At 31.2% G+C, this 16,634-nt stretch overlaps 2 protein-coding genes across 3 annotated transcripts; both read right to left on the reverse strand.

Annotated features, from left to right (window-relative positions):
• Nucleotides 1-72: 72 nt before the first annotated feature.
• LOC110646232 (chloroplast envelope quinone oxidoreductase homolog) lies at nt 73-3,051 on the reverse strand. 2 transcript variants are annotated; one of them, XM_021799617.2, is made up of 5 exons: nt 2,748-3,038; nt 2,418-2,559; nt 2,098-2,189; nt 1,832-1,969; nt 73-941 (listed from the first exon to the last, which is right to left on the reverse strand). In XM_021799617.2, exons 1-5 carry the CDS (start codon nt 2,811-2,813, stop codon nt 252-254), a joined length of 1,128 nt encoding a protein of 375 aa, XP_021655309.1. In that variant the 5' UTR covers nt 2,814-3,038; the 3' UTR covers nt 73-251. The 2 variants fall into 2 exon arrangements, with proteins under 2 accessions (XP_021655309.1, XP_021655311.1); XM_021799619.2 differs by lacking the exon at nt 1,832-1,969 and having other exon boundaries at nt 2,748-3,051.
• Nucleotides 3,052-6,712: 3,661 nt separating this feature from the next.
• Nucleotides 6,713-10,752, reverse strand: LOC110646233 (UV-B-induced protein At3g17800, chloroplastic). The gene is made up of 2 exons (XM_021799620.2): nt 10,156-10,752; nt 6,713-7,743 (listed from the first exon to the last, which is right to left on the reverse strand). Exons 1-2 carry the CDS (start codon nt 10,557-10,559, stop codon nt 6,939-6,941), a joined length of 1,209 nt encoding a protein of 402 aa, XP_021655312.2. The 5' UTR covers nt 10,560-10,752; the 3' UTR covers nt 6,713-6,938.
• Nucleotides 10,753-16,634: the final 5,882 nt, after the last annotated feature.

The following is a 16,634-nucleotide window of genomic DNA, read 5'->3' on the forward strand; positions in this document are numbered from 1 at the left end:
AACCTTTACACAACTCCATCCTATCAAATACTGTCTTCTTAAGTCCCATAGCCATGAAACAAATAGCCAGAGTTGCAAGACAAAATAAACCAATCTCAACCGTTCACAAAAGCGTGAAGATATAAATACAAAGCAAGACACAAACATATAGCGTCAGAAGCATGCTTACTCTAATGTACAATCCATGTTTGGCCCACATACGCAACCTGTATAGTAGTAACCTTTTAACAATTTAAGAACAATATATTTATCTAGGGCTCCACAATAACCTTTCCAGTAGCATGGCCAGCAATACTCTTAGCCCAAGCATCTTCAGCCTTGCTCAAGGGATGCTTTGAGTCTATAACTGTCTTAAGCTTCCCTTCCTTCACTTGTTTAACAAGATAGTCTAGGTTCTCAGCTTTGGGAACCATAAGCAGTGGCACCAGCTGCTTCTTGGAGAAGGTAAGTTTCTTTAGAGCAAAAGTCAGCATGGCATTAACGCCAGGAGTTATATCTATAACCTTCCCATTTTCACTCAAATTAGGCTCAAAAGTACTCCAAGGAATCCCAGTGGCACAATGGATCACTGCATCATACTTCCGTCCAGATGGGCTATTCAGAGCTGCCCCTTCTGGAGTCTTGTAATCAAGGACCTCATCAGCCCCTAAACTCTTTACAAACTCAATGTTACGGGCTCCGCAAGTGGCTGTCACATGTATGTTTCCAAGCTTTGCTAGCTGAACTGCATAGTGACCCACACCACCTGAGGCAGCAGTTATTAGAATGTTGGCCTGCTTGCCACTCCCATCAAGCTTGATCCCAACAGACTGAGTGAGGGCCTGATGGGCTGTAAGGCCGGCAACTGGCAAGCCTGCCCCTTCAGCTGCTGAAACTTCAGCTGGCCTTGCAACTGTCAAGCTCTCCTTAGCCACTGCAAACTCGGCTAGTCCACCTCCAGTCTGCAGTTAGCAATACATAACATAATTAACTACAGAAGAAAGATTGATACAGATGAAAATTATAATTATTACATGGTATACACTGCCTAGCTTGACTTGGTTTAGTTGCTAAAAGCATATCACTCACCCTGACAGGTGAAAGGTTCGATTTCTCACTCCCCTAATTCCCCTATTAAAAAAAAAAAAAAGAAAAACTCATGAACCCCACCCCCCCCCCCCCAAAAAAAAAAAAAATCCAAAAATTATAATAATAATGGAAAATTTGATGAGGGCTGAAGCGGCCACATTCTTGGTTTTCATGATCAACAAGAGCACCAGAAGAAAGACGGTCAGAAAGAACTGGAAGCCATATTGAATTTGACTACAACTAATTGATGTGATCAAATCAAATTTTGAAGGGGTCAATAGTTTAGGAATGAAAAGAGCAACCACTGTTTATATCTGAACAACCACATCGCCAAGTCTAAAAGTCCAATATCTGTATTCTTTCCATGTTGTATACTTCATGGTTTACAAGATCTATTCTCCCATTCTTGGTAATATTTCTGCATAGCAAAATCTCATAGATGCCAAAAAGTTTTGAGCTAGTTATACGTTTATCTGAAGGGCACAATTAATGCCATTAAGAATATGCTTCATCGACCTAATTGAAGCAGGTAAGTGGGGACACATCCAAAGGAGAATTATTTAACTCTCACTTTTGAAAGGACCAAGTTGCCCTGGAGCAAAAAAGTTTAAGTTACAAATGAGAATTTATTTGACAAAGAAGGTCAATAAAATCACTGGTTCCTAGCTTGGCAGATTCTGAGGAACCCAAGATTTGCCACTCAGGAAACAGATAATTAAGGTATAAGGCATGCAAACACTTGCAAATTGTTCATTAAACATACCATTCCCCAGAAATTTTTTCGTGTGCTTTTCAATTCTAGTAAACATGAGACTTCTAACACATCACCGTTCAATGCTTTTTTTTCCCCTGATTTACCTCCTGTCCATCGTTGTTTTTCATCCAGTGAGACAGTGACTGACTTGAAAATGAAAATGTCAATATATTGATTCTGATACATCTAATCAATCACTGAGATATTACAACCTAAGGTCAATAATTGCTTCAAAAACTTAAATACGATGAATCAATCAATGATTAAGCACTTACAGCATGGCTAAGCATAGCCACAATTTTATCACCAGTTTTGAAGTTCTTTACTCCTGGTCCAACCTCTAAAACTTCTCCCGCCACATCAGTACCTGTTGCAGCAAAAAATTTATCGGCAGAAAAAATTTAAGGGGAAAGATCATTTTAAAGCTCCACAAAAATTTATAAGATCCAAACACACCACTCAGTGTGTATGCCCACATATACACTCAAACTAAGACATTAGCACATCAGCATAAGATCCAAAGAATATTAAAAAGAGCGTTTCTCATGGGCTATAGTAATATAATCACATAATAAGAACAACAATAATAATATACCTGGAATGTGAGGGAATTTACGAGGCATAAGAGGCCGCAATATGCCCTTTTGAATTTTCCAATCAACCGGATTTAGACTAGTTGCTTCTAACTTTATCAAAACCTCATCTTTCTTTGGAGTAGGGACTGGAACTTCAACATGCTGCAACAACCAAAAAGTTTCTGCCTTTACATCCATATGTAAATCAAGTTAAAGAATTTAACAAAATTCACAAAAACCCTAACAAACAATTTCAGTCCACCCCCCACCACCCACCCCCCCCCGCAAAAAAGAAAAAAAAAAAGCAGCTGATGCTAGGTAACAGGAGCCGAATTCAATTCAACAGTGACCTTCAGACCAGCGGCTCCTCCACCATAACTATCATATTGAACGGCGTGCATTAGCTTCCCCGCCATGTTCAGAAGAAGCGAAGCCGTTTGGACAGAGAAAAGAGGCGTATGCAGAAAGGAAAGGCGAGCGAGAAATTCTAGAAAAAGTGATGTTAATATTTTGATAATTTGGTAAGATAACGGTGATAAAATGACTAAAATTTCTCTAATCACTAAAAAATTGTTGTGGAGTGTTCTAGGCGCCGGTTTAATGTGAGAGAAACGTGGATCGCGTGGTTGTACGTTACACGTTTGTACGTTACACGCTGCGCATTTGCCACCTTTTATTTTTTTCTCCATCTCTCGTCATTATCATCGTTTGCTGAGGTCGTCTGATTTTGTTGCCAGCATCGGTCATCGCCAACAATAAGGACGCTTGGTTGTAGTTCCCAAAACACAATTTCATTTTTTAGAAAAATAATTAATTTATAGAAAAGTTTCCAAAATACAATTTTATTTCTGAATTTATTTAATAGTTTTCCTCTATTCAAAATTATCTTTTTATTTGTCTTGATTTCCATTTGGGTTTGTATTTATTGGTGTGAGACAATTTCTTGTGATTTGTTTTCTATTTTGTTGTGGTTAGAAAATTTGCTCTGGGTTTCACACAAATTAATTTTTTCCCCCTTAATTTGTTTTCTCTTCTAATTTATCTTCACATACAATTTCTGCAGATTTGGGTTTGATGCGAATTATGTAAAGTTGGGGTAGTTTTTTTAAAAAAAAAATTAACAAACTGAAAAATAAAATTTCGTATTCCCATATGCTTTTATGTAGAATTGAATTTTTTTTTTAATTTAATTGAGGTTTGAAAGAAAAAATTTTAAATTATTTTTCAGTTTTTTTAAATAATAAAAATTTATTTTTTTTTAATTTAATTAAGGTTTTGAAAGAAAAATTTTAAGTAATTTTCCAATGATCTTTTATAGTAAAAGTTATATTTTTTAACTATTTTTTAAATAAAAAATGATGACTTTTTTTAACTAAAATTCTCCTATGACCTGTTGAAAAGCTTGAGCCTTTAAATATTAAGCGCTGGGTCTGGGTTACTGAGCTAGAGATAAAATGGAAGCCGAATAATAATTTGATTGGATTTGATTTTTATTAATTTAATAAAATAATTAAATTAAATAAAAAATAAAATTTTTAAAAATAATTATTTAAATTAAATTAATTAAATAGAATAAATTAATTTAATTAAATTTGATTTTTTTAATCTATTAAATTAAATAGAATAGAGATTTTTTTATCAGGAAAAATTGTTTGCATTATCTTCAAGACCTGTTGTTTGTCTTGTCTGCGTTGCTGCATACAAAGTCAACCACGCGGAATTGTCTGCCTAATTTCTTCTTCTTTGGTTTTCACTCGTTTCTCACTGTGCCTGATCCTTTGCCGGCAACCTTAACATCGTCAAAATTAAAATTAAAAATAAAATCCATCCCTCATAAAAACAACTAAACATAACCTTTTATGGGAAGAAAACTTCACTTAATATCTCATCAGATTCTTCATATGTATCCTTCAAAGGACTACACATCTCTGCTATGTAGCTTATATTCTATGCCACCCATTTGTTTGTTTGTTTTCTATTTCTTCTTCTCATGGCAAGCCTCAAATCCCCACTATATTGATACTTAACTTTGGCCTTGGAGGATCAATTTTGCTTGCAAGAGCTAACGATTTCATGAAGATTGTCTGTGAAGGAGACTCTTAAATTTTAATCAACGCTCTTAATGGAGGCTTTATTCTTTTGAACATAAAAGGTGTTGTTAAACATATCAAACTCTTGGCTTCTTCTTTTTAGAAGGTCTCTTTCTCTTTTGTGATGAGGAATTACAGTCAAGCAGCCCACACGCTTGCCAATCGAGTTCTACGAGACTCATCCTTTATGTTTAATCCCTCGCTTCAAGTGTATTTTGTATCGGCTTCGATACTAATCTAATCTTTCTCTTCTCTGTATTTTATCTAAAAAAAAAAAAAATTCTATGAATTTATCACTGATTACAGTGGTGGACATATGATAGCTGTATATATGATTTGTAAGAGATCAAACTTCAACCCCACTATCCCCTGCCTCTACAATAAACAAAAATGAATTTATGACCAATTGCTAATATACCAGAAGGAATTCAAGGTAATGAGTAATGAACAAGAAAGATGGATCAAAATAAGAACATTTATTTTCTCTAGTCATCTTCTACTAAACATCTATTTGCAAAACTCATCATATCACACCACCCAAAAAGAAAGAAAAAGAAAAAAAAAAAAAAAAGGTAAAAGTACTACATAATCAATTAAGCATTTTCAGTGACATATCCGACAGCTTCCTTGTAGTTATTCCACAAATCTGTGACCAGGGTTGAAACCATCTCTGAGAAGCTATCAGCAAGCTCAGGTAAATCTTTCAACAACCCGTCAAGAGATGATCTTGTCTTCTCAACTACAACTCCAATAGCCGACCCTGTAACAGCAGCAGAACCCGTAACTGCTTCTGTAAGAAGATCAAAACCACTAGATATTAAACTACTTATTGCCTCTATTATTAGCTCCAACATGTAATCAAAACATGCCTTGACAGCCTCTGCAATCTGTTGAAGTGCACCATGGGCAGCTTCACCAGGTACCTTGAAAGCTTGGATGATCAACACTAGAAGGTAAGCTGTAACAGTGAAGATTAAGCGTGAAACGAGATTTGAGATTGTGTTTACAGCAAAGAAAATCAGCTTGAAAAGGAAGACTACCATTTCTTTCTGGTTGATTATTAATCTTGAATTTGAGAGAGAAAGAGAGATAAGAGAAGAAAACTTGTGAATGAAGGCAAAGAGTTGAGTATTATATGGGTTAGAATTTATAAACAATAATCTTCAAAGAATGGAACTTTTCCAAGGCGATGTTGATGTTGTGTAGTGGAAACCGTTGAATTTCCCTTGGGTGATCTGTTCTACGTTTAGTATCAGATGGGGTAGTTGTTGTCCTCACTCAGCACTTGTTCTAAGAAATTGTCATGCTTGCCTCCATCTAGCTTTTTAATTATATTATTCTAACTAATGCTTAGTTAAAAAATTAATTAGATGGTGACTACATTGTTTAGTACACCAAATTCAGGGAAGACTTCAACTCGTGAACTATGAATCTAGTTAATTAAGATGTTGCTTTAGCTATATTATTAATTATGACCAGAAGTCAAATAAAAATTAGCAAATTCTGATTTTTGGATCCTCAATTCCAGCCGATCCATTTAAATTAAAATAGGGAATCTTTATTAATCAACTTAGAAATGTGCTGATATCATGTTCAAATCTTACTGAGAAAAATTAATGAGCTTTAGTTCAATTGTACTACAGTTATCTCCAGATTTATTATATTTGGAGTTGGAGTCATAATCGAAGCTAATTGTATAAAAAAAAGTTATTAATGATAATAAAAAAACCTCTGGCTACATGAAGTTGCTTGCAGGAGCTGGATTTTTAACCCAAGGCCAATAGGTCATCAGAAGAATCTTCTATTTTGAACAAAGGGTGTTCTCTTTCATGTCAGGTGTTGAAAAATTTACAATTGGTTTCTATTGGCAGCAAAAACTGGTGGTGGATTAACAGAAAGTTTAGATCTGTCAATGAATTTAAATATATTTTATATGTTATGAAGCATAACGTCAATAATCTAGACATTTGCAGCATAGCACCGACTCCAAATTTCTTGCTTCACCCTAATTTATGCCTAGGGCTAAAGCTTCACCTGATGAATGGTGAAGTGGACTTAGCACATTATATCTTCCTTTGGAAGAAAATCTGCTAAGCAAATCAATCTTTTCTTGGTTCATTTGGAACAAATTAGACTTGAATTCAAGACTTCACATCATGAATTCCAAATATCTCAGGAACTTCCTTGAATACAAGAAATATCATGAAAATTTTGTAATATACAAATTATGAATCATGTCCTTTTTACTATAATTCACCACTTGCAATTAACATCAAAACTCCATGCTAATACACAACAGTTTGTAGGCTGCACATTATTTAAGGTATAAATATACACTATACAACAAACTGATGAGTTCTCTCAGATAAAAGGAGAAATCAAACTCTAATTTACAAAAAGAGCGTGACTCAGATTTGCCAATCCTTTCTTACTTGACAACTTCTCTCTGTCTTAATAGTTCTCATTTAGCTTAAATACAGAGCTGACATATTCTTCTGTGTCCCAAAGGAAAGAACCAAAAGCAACTGCCTCCAAAATTAATCTCCTCAGGCTTGAAAAAGAAGTCAAAATAACCTCATCATTCTCCAGCAAACCATTCTTGTCATTCCCAAAAAGTGCACAGCTATGCTTCTCAATCAAATTTACAGCCTCTTTAGATTTCAGTTTCGCACATCTCTGCAATGTCTCAGCGTCAAAACCCATCACATAGCACTTCAAATTTTCATGTTTACAGTCCTGCTTGCTTGACCCTTGACCGGATGAAACAGATTGCACGTTGCTTATGTGACCAAAAACTAGATTTGATAGATCATGAGGTAATGAGTCTTGAAGTTGAAGCACATTCCTACAATTAAGGTGAATATCTTGGTGGGGCACAGCTAGACACCTTTCTAAATAATGCTTCAAGGAGGCAGACTTCAAGAAGTAACCATATAAGATGGAGGCTGCATACATCTGACCAAGCTGGAGTAGTTGGATCTCAGTTGTTGCCCAACAGTCTGTGACACTAGAATTCGCTCTCAAGCCAATTACTGTAAAGACATGTTCCCTTATCATCTCTAAAATGTCGAAGCTATGAATGGACTCTAGTTCCCAGTCCTTTGAAGGCCATATCTCTAGTCTGCTATTATAAATGCAACTAGAGAGCTTTGGAACCAAAGGGACTCTGATCTCAGAGAATTTGAAAAGTATTAACATGTACATAATATCTTCAACAGCAATTTGGCACTCGTGTTCTTTCAGTTCAGCAATTCTCCTGACATTCAGAAATATAATTAATTAGTTAAAAGTATTTATAACATCACACCCACCCATATACAGAAGTTGCCAAGAACTCTCATCCATCCTATGTTCAAGTTAGCAAAAAGTGCTGCACAAATAGTACCCACTGAAGTTATTGCTATCATAGCCTGCAAGGTGCTTTCCATGTTAGCATTACCTTGGCATTCAACTGCTGCCCATTAAGCAGACAAATATTTTTATTTTTTTAATTATACAAATTTTCTGTGTAATCTATGTTAAGAATTATCCATGAAGTAAAATATCTATCAGAGAAGGTTTAAATTCACAGTTAAGTTCTCAAACTAGGATATCAAATTAAATATAGATCAAATCAGTCAGCCTTGGTCACCCACTCAAGATGTAAGGAAAAGTAGCTCAATACCTGCTTTAGGAACTAACAATCTACACTTCAACACAGCAGAACTCTACTGATACAAAGAATATTATTGCATTGTAAACTTGTAGGCATTGATAGACTAAACACATCTAAATCCAGTGCTATAAGGTATCACTACCCACATCATTTGTGAATTCTCCTTCTCTTGGCCCATAAATTTTCCAATGCTTTTCAGAGCCTAAAAAAGACAAGCTAAAAGGAAAAGCTTAAATTATCAATGAAGCTGAGGCTCTCAACAAAGTATAACCAATGAGGTTCAACATGTGGTCTAACAATTCTTTGACAACACAGACATAAAGAGGAGTAACGAGTTTTGAAATGTTTGCACAAAAGGAGTTTTTTTATTTTTTTTTCCTTGAGCATTCTCGAAAAGCCCTTCTTGAATTAAGCCTCAGTCTATGTATTTATCACATGAAATGTGACTTCTTTTCAATCATTTAACTTCAAAGATATTTAGCCTTCATCTGCACCTAATAAGCATAGTTTCTCTTAAATCATCAGTTCTCCAACATATGGCAAACTCTTTAACTTGCATCTTAGTTTCAATATTATGGAGTATGAGATAAATCCATTGACTGCTACAACTTAATGTCAGGAATACCCACGTCACATGAAATGATAGAGAGAAGATGATCCAAATTATAAAGCACAAAGTGGATTAACAGTAATACATACATAAAATGTAGCGGTACAAATGAAACAAGCACAACTGTTAAAGACTGGTTCAGTTCAGCATTGTCAACAGTAGTGCAAGGTGCAACAACAAGCCAAAGGTAAAAATGGTTTGCATGCTCTTCATGTTCTTATCTATCATGAATAAAGGTTTGCTAGCATCCATCATCATAGGAGATAGGGACACTGATACCAGATAAGAACATGTAGAGGCCGAGTGAGAAAATGAGAGTTTAAATTTTTGTTGGCTAAATCCCTTGATAACCTATCATGAAAACTTTAGTTCAAATGAGAAATTGAATAAATATTAGTATACATTTGCACCAAAAACCAATATATTGGAAACACATACATCATTACATAATAATATCATTTTCTGTATGCTAACGTTGATTGTTTACTAACAAACGTGAACGAACAACAAACTAACGATTCTCTCAATCAAAGAATGCTAGAATGCCCTTTAAGAAACAAGTTATTGCTATGCTATTTAGGATCTCCAGCACTTGAACCTATTTCTGAAAACAGGACATTAAGCTAGATTGCTTAAGAAATCAATTATAATGTATAATGTCTCGTTGTGATCAAGAGAAGAGATGAGATCCACCATCTAACAGGTCCCATTTAGTAGAACAGGTGTACCAATAACATAATTTAACAAATTTTGCCATCTACATATGTTTCAATTCAAATTATGGGATTTTATTGAAATTAAGCTCCATTGTTAGTTGACTTTATTACCCATGATCCGGTAAATGACACCCATGATCTATTACGTTAAATAAATATTATTTGGGAACAAGAATAACTCGAGGAACTCAACCTAAGTCAAGACACTTTCCAAACTTGAGATTGTGTTTATTTTTAAGTTAGAGTGAGTACTTAAGAGTATCCCTAGTGGCACTCTTAACAAACTACAATGTGGAATTGGAGGTTAGCTTCATTTTCAGGGGGCTTAAAATTTTCCCGATTAATCCCTCAAGAAGTGGGGCACTTTCTGGTGCATAAATTCCTAGGCCTTGCTATTCAAGTAAGGCAATCAATATTGAATAGAATCCCCTTTCTTTCTTTCTATATTTCTTTCATTTCTTTTACTTTGAATCTTTGCCCTCCCAAAAGAAGAGTAACATGGCCCAAACCTACAATCTGTAACCAAATTCTGACGCTTTCCAACTGCTGGCGTCAACCCCAGGGTATCAATCAATTGTCCTTTAAGCCATTTTTTGGCTTCATCAATTTGACTCACAAAATGTTGAACCTATCGTCTTCAAAATCGAGTTAACTAAGAGGACTGCAACTATAGATGGATATACAAACCTGTGAAGGAAGGCTTCATCGGAGTCAGAGCTAAGAAACATGCGAGAAACAGCACCATCTCTATCATCAGCCAAAAGCTTCAACTCATCAGCAACCGCAACATGAAACAACTCTCTCTGATTCTGAAACACACTAGACAAAAACTTCCCAGCAGCCGTGCGCGGCTCAAGAGGCGTGTTTAAGCTACTGCTGCTGGGCTCGCAGTGGCTAGACCCTGCTTTGGCAACCACGACCAGCGGCGGTCGTACTTCCCGGCGAAGGGAAGTACTAGTAGTAGTTTGGCTCCGACAGGCGAAGTTGAGGTTGAAAGGGGGAGGGAAAATTGAGGGTAAATAAGGAGACTTTACCGTGGATGGTAAAAAATGGGGAGAGATAATTGTGCGGGCAGAGAGGCTATAGTCCATTAACAGAGAGCGAAATCCCTAAAGAGAGAGATAAGTGCTGCTGCTAATAATGTAATGAGGTTCCCAGTGAAGTGGGCTGTGCCTCTGATACATAAGATATTGGATATGGATAAGGGTTTAGACTAAGGCAAGAGAAAAAGCAGGACACTGGCAGAAAATGTAGGGGCGGCCAGGGGGCTGGTTCAGGCCCTGAACCAGACCGAGATCAGTCCAAAATAAATCCAAAATCAGCTCTAGTCAATGGTTTTAACGATAGAACCAGAAATAAATCTAGGGATAGTAATAAGTAGGGTGTCCGTGAAAATCACTTTATTCGAATCAAAACTTAATTAATATTCTCAAAATTTGAATTCGTCTCAAACTCAATTAAAATTTATTCTCAACTTACCGAACCCGTCACAAACCCAATTATTATTACCCGAAAAATACTTGAACTTATTTAATTTTATATATTTAATTAATAATTTATATAAAAAATTATTTTTTATTAATAATATATTTTAAAATTTTAATAATTTCATAAAATATTTCAATTTTATTTTATATAAAATATATAAATATTATTAAAATATATATATATATATTTTATATTTAATTAAATATTTATATAAACGGACTCAGATAACGGATACCCAACATATAAAATTCAAATCCGACCTGAACTCATCATGAATATTAAATTTTTAACTCGAACAGTCCCAAACTCATCTTATTGAGAGTTCAATCGGATTGGTTACCCACAAAAATCTCAATCCATTGCCATCTCTATTTAGAGGCTAAAGTAAAATTTATCATATATATATAATTTTTTCTTTTTATAAAAATATGCGAGTAAAAATTATTCTTCCCTCCAATTACGAGTTATGGCAACTCTCAATCTACTGAGCTACTTCAGTGAATGATTTTGAGTTTAAACTTAGGCTTGAACTGATATGCTTAAAAATTTACTCTTAAATAGGGATAGCAATGAGTAGAATAACCATGAGAATGATCTCACTCAAATTCAAATCCAATTAATATTTTTAAAACCTAAACTCATTTTAAATCCGATTAAAATTTATTTTCAACTATCTAAACTCGTTTCAAACCTAATTATTATTACTTAAAAATAATCAATTCTATTTAATTTTATATATTTTAATTAAAAATCTACATAAAAAACTATTTTTGTTAATAATTTATATTTTAAAAATTTAATAATTTCATAAAATATTTCATTTTTATTTTATATAAAATAAAATATATAAAAGTTCATAAATATTATCATGAAAAATATATATTTTATATTTAATTAAATATTCATATAATCGAATTTGAGTAACAGATATTCAATATATAAAATTTAAATCTAACTCAAACTACTTAATAATTAAAACTTAAATCTAAATTTACTCTACATTCAACTATATATTACTTAAATTTTTTTTTATTCAAATTTTATCAAATCAAATATTTATAAAAATATAACTTATTATCATCTCTGCTCTTAAAAAATTAAATCAAATTAGAAATAATGTTCAAATCAAGACTAGATTGTTTCAATAATAATATTTTTTAAAAAATATTTTTTTTATGGGTGGATAATGTTAAAAAATATGATGTGTTATCCGGATGTAGAGGGGTTGCCAAGTGGGACGAATAAGGATGGAGTTAGGAGCAGAGATGATAAGAAGGGGCAGCTGCTATCAAGTTCTTATTTTTTTAAGTGAAGAATAAGATAAGACATCAATTTGTTTTGATGTTTATGTTGTCGCTTGTGTTGAACATAAAACCTCAGTGCTGTAATAGAAACAAAAATATGGAAAATTCTAATCCATTCTGAAACTTGATTATTCCCTTTTCAATCAATCCAGGGGGCGTACACAGAATTAATTGGGAAGTGGTCAAATTTTAAATCATTGTATAATTATTATAATTAATAAGATTTATTAGTTATATTTTTATTAAATAATAATTAATATTCACTTATTAGAATAAAATAATATTAATTTCAATAAATATTTAATTATTTTAAGAAAATTATTTTTTTAAATAAAAAAATTTAAAATTTAATAATATTCATACCACTGCTGAATCCTTTTAAAAGCCAACGCACAAATTCGCTAATATATATATTTTTTAAATTATGAAGAATTTGCAGTATGATCATTCAATAATGTATATATTTTAAATTTTGAAGAATTTGTAATGTAATCATTTTAATACTAAATTAATTATATTTTATTAATAAAATATCTATTATATATTATAAAAATATATATTATTAATTAATTACTTATAATTTCAAAGCATATAAATATATAAATTTATTGATGCATTTTATTATAAATATGTTGAATATGAAAATAAGAAAAAAATTTAAAAAGTTAATTTATATAATAATAATAATAATAATAATAATAATAATAATAATAATGCCATTCATAATAATATTAAAAAAAAAATTATGCAATAGGTCCCTCAACTTCAAAGGTAGATCATGTTCTTTGCTAACTTAATTTTATTGCTATAAAATATATAAATATTAATGTTATTTCAGAGAAAATCTCCCAACTGTAATAACTTATATTCAGGTAAAAAAATTACCATTCTTATCTAAAAAGAAAATCACAATTTACTGATTTTTTCTTTTTTTATATTTTTTTATTTCTTATGATTAAATTAATTAATAATTATTTATTAATAAAGTTATTTTATTTTTATTAAAAATATTATTTATTAAATTTATATTTTTGTATTTATTATTCATTTAAATTTTATTAACTAAAGATTTTAAGGCTATAAAATAAAATTGAGAGACGAACATTAAATTACCTCCAAAATTAAAGGACAAATGATATAATTTATCTCTCATTTGCTCTTTCTCATTTCGGCTTGCCATAACAAATTATGTACCCAAACCCTACAAAACCAAGAAAAATTTCCACGAAACCATGGAGATGCAAGGGGAACGATAGAGAGACAAAAGCTTGCCCTTGTAGAAGAGCTCGTCTGCTAGGCATTCGATTGGGCACTAGGGTTGAAGAAATATGCAGAGGCAGCTAGACCACAAATTGCAATGGATGAAACTCTAAGTTTTGATAATTGATTTTTTTTTTTTTTTAATCAAAGGATGTATTTCTAATAAGATTTCATTTGAAATATTGCCATTAAAATGATAAGCATAGGTTTTATTAATTTTGTGTCTGTTTATTTTATTTATTTTTTAATTGAAAATTACAAATTTTGTTTTTTACAAATAGGTTGGCAGAAGCAAAACAAAACCCTAAAAAAAGAGAAACCCATATTTAGATTCATGCTAAATATAAACTATTTGATAAAAATAGCTTCTCTTCTCTCTTTTCCAATGCCTATATAAACTCTCTTAATAAACATGAAAAAATAAAGTGAAAAAAAGAAATTAAGAGAGAAAATAAATAAAATCATGGGCATCAAGACAGGGTTGTTGTGCTTGGTATTGATAAGCATGTACATGCTGGCGTTAAATGGAGCAGAAGCAAGATCACTGAACCCTGGTGTTGTTGACCCATGCCAAAGATCTGGAGGAGGTCCGCCCCCACCTGGCTGCAATGTGAATCCAGGTCCCCGTCAACAGGCCAACCCTTACAACCGCGGATGCAGCAAAATTTTTAGGTGCCGTGGGTGATCTTGCCTGATATATTTATATATAGGACTCATCCACGACTACGCCTGGAATTATTTTATTGAATGACTCTCTTTGTTTCCTTTTTTCATTAATTAATAAAAATTATTATGTTAATTTTCAGCTATATATATTTATGATTTTTATTTTCATTTTTATTGAAATTTATATGTATTATAATATTTAACATTGGGAATAATTATATCCAAATCTTAAAATCTTAGGGTTCATTTTCTTATACATAATAAAATGCATCGATATAAATTATTATTATTATTAATCACAGCTCCAAGTGAACAATTTTCAAAATCCTGTAAATTAATTTGAAGTTTTAATTACAATTACTCCAAATTTTAAAGGTTGAGATATATAGCTCAAAATTAAAATGTTTAGATATAATTATAAATTAGAAAAAATGTATAACATTTTCTCCCAATAGGTCAAAGAAAAATGATTGAATTTATTGATTGTGCCTCCACTACCATAGACCAATTTTGCAAGACAAATTTAATAGGCACAAGTAATTAAGCCTCAAATGTATATTTATTGCAATACTGTGGAACGTGGAGCTCCATCAAAATATACAGAAAAGAGGCATGTGATCGAGTTGGTATATAAACCTCAAGGTCTAAGATATCCCAACTTAACCATTGTGTATCCATACCAACACACTTCACCAACCCACTTGGGAAAATTTGCACCGAGAACTTGATTGGAATTAAATTGTAAACAAAAATATACGTAGTGAAATGATAAAATAGGGGAAGAATTGAAAATTAGATCTAAAAGCAGTGCAGAACTAAGCTGTAAATTAAACAGATTGCATAGAAAGACTTAGAACCAATTGTTGAAATTAAATTTCATGTAATTTGATATCACAATTTTTTCAAATTAATTTACTTATTTGAGATCACTTTGCAAATATGTATATATGAAATTACTTAAATATCATTCCCTAGAAATCAACCCTTAACTCCTCCCCTTCGTCTGCTTATTAAACTTTTTTCTCTCTTTTACTTTTTTTCCCTTCTCACGTTTTTTATTTCTTTTGATTAAATTAATTATTACTTATTTATAAATAAAATTAATTATTTTTAATAAAAATATCATTTATATCTTCCATTTATTACTAATTTAAATTTTATTAAATTTTTAATTTAATTTGTAACAAACTTTTTAATAATAATAATAATAATAATTATTATTATTATTAAAAGACCTAGACTTTCCAAATTTTGCAACCCAAAATTTTTATTTTATTATTATTGTTGTTATTATCTGCAAAAGAAGGATAAAATAATAATTTATCTCATTTACCATAGCTAGTTATTGATTTTTATTTTAAATAAAGTTAAAATTGAGGATTTTATAGCAATAAAATGATGTTGGTGTTGGACGTGAAACTAATTGTTTTTTTTTATTAATTTAAAAAAATATTTCTAATAAGATTTCTTTCGAAATATTGCCATTAAAATAATGTGCATTATTCGGTTTGTTTTGTTTATTTTTTTATTGAAATTTTAAAATTTATTAAAAATTTTAATTTTTGATAAGATGGTCTACGATAGCATGATAGGTGGAACCAGACAATTTGAATTTGTAAAAAGAAAAGGTTAAATGGTCAAAATTTTATCTTTTTATTAATTATAGTTAATTTTTTTAATTTAAAATTAAAATTAAATCAAAATTAAAATTAAAATTAAATCAAATTGAAAAGTACTTAGAATTAAATCGAAAATAGAATCAAAATTCAGTTTCTCTTTTAGTTTTAAAAAATAAAAAAATAGAAATTCGATTCTGATTTTTTACTAGAATCGAAATTGAAGCTGCATACCTTTAATATTGAGCTAGACTTTTCTAATTATTTTCCTATGAATTTGGTTAAGTTAGACTCTCTAAATTATATTTTAATATTTAATATTATTTTATTTATATATGTTAGACTTGAGTTGGGATTTAATAAACAGTAAAATTTACTATAAATTTAGAGAGCTTTAAATCGATCTAAATCTTAATGCTAGTTTGATTCATAAATTGGAATCATGACAGTTTGAATGAAATTGGTGTATTAAATTTATCATTTCAAAATCTATATGGATTGAAATTGATTATGAGTAATTTAAATTAAGTGGATTTAAATAGAATTAAAGTTTTATATTATACAAAATGAATTTATCATAAACAACAAATTAAATTCAAAATCAACATTATTGATGAAATTTGACCTAACCCAATAAATTCACATAAAAATAAATTCAAAATCAAAATTTATATTGGAGTTAGCTTAGCCCATTTAATTCCTAATAATCATACACCTGGTTGGACTTGTTTTAATTTGCCTTTTTTTTATTTTAGTTTAATTAATTTTAAATAGAATTTAATTTTAAAATTTTATAAATTAAAAAATAACTATAATACCGCAGAATTAAAAC

Source organism: Hevea brasiliensis, chromosome 10 (genome assembly GCF_030052815.1).
Source record: "Hevea brasiliensis isolate MT/VB/25A 57/8 chromosome 10, ASM3005281v1, whole genome shotgun sequence".
Taxonomy (NCBI): domain Eukaryota; kingdom Viridiplantae; phylum Streptophyta; class Magnoliopsida; order Malpighiales; family Euphorbiaceae; genus Hevea; species Hevea brasiliensis.

Coding starts and splice junctions, on each gene's coding strand:
- LOC110646232 (XM_021799617.2), bottom strand. CDS start 2,813: ATGGCGGGGAAGCTAATGCACGCCGTTCAATATGATAGTTATGGTGGA. Junction 2,560..2,747: donor GAGGAGCCGCTGGTCTGAAG/GTCACTGTTGAA, acceptor TGGTTGTTGCAG/CATGTTGAAGTTCCAGTCCC. Junction 2,190..2,417: donor TAAATTCCCTCACATTCCAG/GTATATTATTAT, acceptor TTGCTGCAACAG/GTACTGATGTGGCGGGAGAA.
- LOC110646233 (XM_021799620.2), bottom strand. CDS start 10,559: ATGGACTATAGCCTCTCTGCCCGCACAATTATCTCTCCCCATTTTTTA. Junction 7,744..10,155: donor GATGAAGCCTTCCTTCACAG/GTTTGTATATCC, acceptor TCTGAATGTCAG/GAGAATTGCTGAACTGAAAG.